This window comes from Solanum dulcamara, chromosome 8 (assembly GCF_947179165.1).
Source record: "Solanum dulcamara chromosome 8, daSolDulc1.2, whole genome shotgun sequence".
Taxonomy (NCBI): domain Eukaryota; kingdom Viridiplantae; phylum Streptophyta; class Magnoliopsida; order Solanales; family Solanaceae; genus Solanum; species Solanum dulcamara.
The window spans coordinates 68,555,193-68,560,303 of record NC_077244.1 but is presented as its reverse complement, the minus strand read 5'-3'; the positions used below and the strand labels follow the sequence as shown (position 1 = coordinate 68,560,303).

At 30.4% G+C, this 5,111-nt stretch overlaps 1 protein-coding gene across 2 annotated transcripts; it reads right to left on the bottom strand.

Annotated features, from left to right (window-relative positions):
• Positions 1-377: 377 nt before the first annotated feature.
• LOC129900511 (protein indeterminate-domain 11-like) lies at positions 378-3,873 on the bottom strand. Of its 2 annotated transcripts, none has more exons than XM_055975498.1 (5): positions 3,698-3,873; positions 3,295-3,519; positions 2,318-2,717; positions 1,246-1,613; positions 378-996 (listed from the first exon to the last, which is right to left on the bottom strand). In XM_055975498.1, the coding sequence occupies exons 2-5, from the start codon at positions 3,467-3,469 to the stop codon at positions 479-481; spliced, it is 1,461 nt and encodes a 486-aa protein (XP_055831473.1). In that variant the 5' UTR covers positions 3,470-3,519; positions 3,698-3,873; the 3' UTR covers positions 378-478. The 2 variants fall into 2 exon arrangements, with proteins under 2 accessions (XP_055831473.1, XP_055831472.1); XM_055975497.1 differs by having other exon boundaries at positions 3,295-3,516.
• Positions 3,874-5,111: the final 1,238 nt, after the last annotated feature.

The following is a 5,111-nucleotide window of genomic DNA, read 5'->3' as shown; positions in this document are numbered from 1 at the left end:
TTAAGCACTTTTATCCAAAAACTCAACTGTTTATTTATAAAAATAACTTTTCACCACTTCAAAGTTCTAAAAGCACTTCATACATAAAAATTACTTTTTTTAAGCTCATCCAAACGGGCTCTAATTTGAGGTTGGGGAAGTCACTATATACTCACCAACTAACTCCTTCAACTATAAAACTAAAACAAATGTGTAACGCACACATCAATAATAAAACTGAATTAATATAATGAAAAAAAATACTTAACAGAATAATCTTTTCGTACCTGGTTGTTGAGAGGGTTGATTGGACACATGAATTCTGTAGCTCAGTTAATTGATTATCTGAACTTTCAACTTATTGGTGAGAATACTCCTCATTTTCCCAAATAAAAAAATAATATTTGAATTCATCCGCGGACCGATAGAGTTGCTTCAAAAGTGCGTACAATACATAGGAGTATTACTTTCTAACTAGCTCAAAAAGAGATGATTCTAATTAACTTTGCCAAGTTTTATGATTATTAAAGTTATGGGTTTCAGTATTAACAAGAGCAGCAATGTTGAAAATATCATCAGTATGAGAGAGAGTTCTTAAACCCAAGAAATCTTTGGTCATATGATCCTCCTCATTCAGATTAGTTCCGTTGAAGTAGAGCTGCTGATCATCCTCTTCTTTCTTTGAATTCAAATTGCTAAATCCACCAAATAATATCGCATCTTCAAACGTTGACCCTTCGAACCCAGTATTAGCAAAATTAGAAAAAGATGTCATCATTCCACTTATATTTGCAGTGGTCATCAGCTCTGACAAATTCTGACCAGTTTGTTTGGTAGCAGAATCAGTACTAGTAACAGACACGTGAGTATTGTGGGGTAGTTTGGCTGAGCCTGGGCCTGTGTAAGAAGCAGAGACAGCACTTGCTTTGTTAAAGATTGTAGAACCAAAATCTGCTTTCTGCAACAACGCGGTTGCAGAAATGTGTACTGGAGAGACCGCACCTGATTCTCCTGTTCCTGCTCATGAGGCCAATATATAATTACATTTTTACAGACAATTAATTAAACGTAAATATTTCTGCATTACTAATCACACAGTATAACTTGTCACCCAATTAACCACTTAAAAAAGCAAGAGGTCATGGGCTCAATTCTTACCATCACTTAAAAAAGCAAAATATTAGTAATATCATATCACATATTTAGCCCATGATAATAAAAGACTCGTGAACTTTTAAATGAGATGGTTAAGAAGTTCATAATTACCTGTGAGATTAGGGTTTGGGTTGTGATCATGAATATTTAAATCTTTATGGCTCTGCGTGTATTGTTGATCTAACCTAGTAGTAGCTGATGAGCTAAAATTATTGGGTGGTGAAGGAGCAGGATTAGCAGGTCCAAGCTGAAATGGTTGGGAATTAGTAGTCATTAGCCATGGAGGAATCTCAATATGTCTGAAATGATCACTAATTGGCTGCTCTTTTTTCATGGCTGGAATCTGTTCATGATGAAAGTACTGAGGTTGTTGGAAGTGGAGATTCATTTGAGATGACAAAATTGTTGCATTTCCTGCTCTTGCACTCTCTACAGCTAAAGTCTCGCAGAATGCTCTGTGTGTTATGAAACTATCTCGTCTGAAACAAATTAAAATAACAAAAGATAAAGAGTATAATTAAAGTGCATGAAAAAAAAAATCAATATGGTATCGTCACATGCATTTCACAAATTGTTTGACTTGGCACAAAGTTCAAGAAAGACATGCAGATTTTTCAAATTTGCGGTCTAAAATAAGTTAGGATAAAATTGGTATTTTAAAGTTAAATTATTTCTGAATATAAAAATGCATGTATCATTTTTTTGGACTGGCTAAAAAAGAAAAATAAAAGTATGTCATATAAATTGAGATGAGACCGTACTTACTAGTATATATATATATATATATCCTTTGTATAAAAGATTAATGGCAATAGTTGGATTTATTATTAGTTCGTCCCCTTATAATATAGTAATGGGAAAGAGTGGAAATATGATATTGATATCATGTTAATTATTGTTTAATAATTGTACACCACAGTAATCCCATTGTTATCACTTTACAGTTAATCATACCCCGAATAATCACAAAAAGATAGAACTCAAAATTCAAAAAAGTAGAACAAAAAGAGATTATAGTACCACTATATGATTAGTCTAGAAATGTTTGTTTGTCTGATGGACTCATTTTCGTGTTCATACTCCTGTAGTCAAAACTCTTTTTGCAATTTAACTACTCTCGGCTATTTCAAATTTATGTGGCACTGTTAAAATTTCTTGAGAGAATCAAATTATTGTTACGTACCTTGAAAAAATAGTACCACATTCACATTTGTATTCTCTAGTGCCACAAGTCTTGAAGTGAGCTTTGCAATCAGATTGAACTGCATAACGCTTTGAACATTTCTCACATTTCCACTTCTTTTCACCATGTTTTCTGCTAAAATGCTTCTTAATTCCAGTAAGGTCCCCTAAAGCCCTAGACGGGTCATGATGCACACAACTCGACTCTGGACAAACATAAACCTTCTTCCTCGCTACTTCCTTATTTTCTCTCTTCTTCAGCTTCCATGGCAAGTTGTGTCCTCTTCTATGGAGTTGTAGATTTTGGTCTCTTTGAAACCCTTTGTTACAAATTTCACAAAAGAATCTGTTGGTTGCTACTAGTGTCTTGGGCGATAAAGCTATCACTTCTGCTTCTGGATCTGTTTCAAAAATTAAAAAAAATATTAACTAAATAATTATTAAACAAATTTAACTTCTAATTATTTACAAGTTGAAACAACATTTTCGAAAATTAACCAGATGAATACTTAATTATCATGTAAAACACAACAAGTAATTGTATATCCATAATAAGTGAAATTAGTAACTAAAAAATATAAGACAATACATATATAGTATCTAGGTTATGTAAAACTTTTTTACGTTATCTTTGTATATAAGTTAAATTCTTTTTAGATTTCAATTAAGATAGAAAAAAATTTAAGTTATATACATAAATCAAAATAAAGAGTTTTTACACTTGTCATCACCTTACCTGATATAATAGATAACTTATCTTATTTTCAATATTACGAAGAGCGATTTATCTGTAAATATATTTTGAATGACCTGATAATTATTGCATATAAATTTAACTCAAAAGATAAAATGAAAGAGTTAATTCGAAAGCCATAAGTAATTGAATTTATTTTTTTATAAAAAAAGACTATATTTTGATAAAGATTAAAAAAAAGACTATATTTTGATAAAGATTACTAATAATTAAGATATGAATACCTGGATTGCCTGGTTTGTTTCTCTTTTTCTTGATTTGTTGAGGTGGACTTTGATATTGTGGAGTAACTAAGTGATGCTCATGAGATGGATAAAATATGGCTCCTTTAGTATCGTTATTCATATTGTTAGAAGAAGATAAACTTGCAGCAGCTTCTTCACAAGTTAAAATGGACATGTTGTGTTAATTTGTTGAATCATCAAAGTCCTGATGAATACTCTTTTCTGCTTAAAAAAATTAGAACAAAAAATATAATTAAGAGGATGTGTGTATGGTATATATATAGATCTAATTAAGACAAAACAATAATCTAGTTGAAGCAAAACAATAGTATATATATATAGTAGGTGAATAAATAGACAACATACATATAGAGGCAAAAAAAAACTTAGAAATTGTTTGAACCTTAAAAGCTTCAACTGCTGCTTTAATTTCTTCTTGCCTTTGGCATCACCCAAACAAACAAGCTGGTAGTTTTTTCTTGTAAAAAAAAAATAAGAAGGGGAGAGATGTGGATGAGAAGAGGCTGTAATCTTCTCTCTTTCTTCCACACCCTCTATACAGCTAGTCTCTGACGTCCACTTTCTGTCTTTTCTGTTGTCTTCTTCTCTCCACATAAATATCTCCATCTTTATTTATTTATTCTACTATAGTAATAGTAATATATGTATATATTGTATAGGGTATATTAAAAACCGTCCTCTTTGTACTTGAATTTATTACGGTACTTGACTAGAGCTTTCGAAAACAGTCTCTCTATTTTCACAAGATAGTGGTAAAAGTTGTATATATTTTATCTTCTCTAAACCCCACATGTGAGATTTCACTGGATATGTTATTATTTATATCAGAAACAATCTCTTTATTACCTCTTAAGAAAAGGGTAAAATATGCATATATGCTAAATTTTTTTCAGATCCTATTTAGGAATTACGTATTGAATATGTTGTTATTGTGATCGTAATAATATATATGTATATTGCCTTTCAACAATATAATGTTTAAACTTTTTTGTTTAAAATAAGACTTTTGCCTAATTGCACCAACTTTTCATTTCTATCATAAAGTAACTCAAAAATTCAACATATAGTATCGAAATAGAGTGTTTGATTTTTATTTGAAGAGTATTGTATTGAAAGAGGCTCAGAAATTGATTGAACGAGACGGAGACGTTGAATTGACTATACTCCCCCTTTCCGTCTCAATTTATACGAAGGCGAATGATATGGAATTTCAAAAAGAAGAAGAGGAGACTTTTAATTAAAAGTGTGTATATATAGTCTAAAATAAATTATACTTTTATAGTTATAAGAAGTATCGATATGAGTTGTAGTGATATAAGTGAAATTCTTTATCCTTAAATGAAGTCTTGAGTTCGAGTCCCTAATAATGAAAAAATTAAAATCATATTAGGAGCGTCGCTCTTAGAAATAAGTTTTGTAATGTGCAAATTTAATTCAATCAAGTCCCAATACAAATATTAGACACCAAAAAACTAAAAAATAATCTATAAAAATGTGTAATTATTTCAAAATATAAAAATAAAACGAACCATTCTTTTATTGAAAACATGACTAAAATATTGATGGGATTAGTATTAGTAGCATCATTATTGGTAAGAGTAGACCCCTCTGTTAATTAATGTAAGCTTTATCTATTAACAGTGACATGCTTGATTGAATCATTATTAGTTATTCCTAACAAACATGCATGATATATCTTGCCCTTTAAAGTTTACAATTTTAAATTTTCTTCTCTTTTATATATGTATCTTTTCATCTCATTTCGTTGTCATTCAACCTTAACTACTTTTTGACAA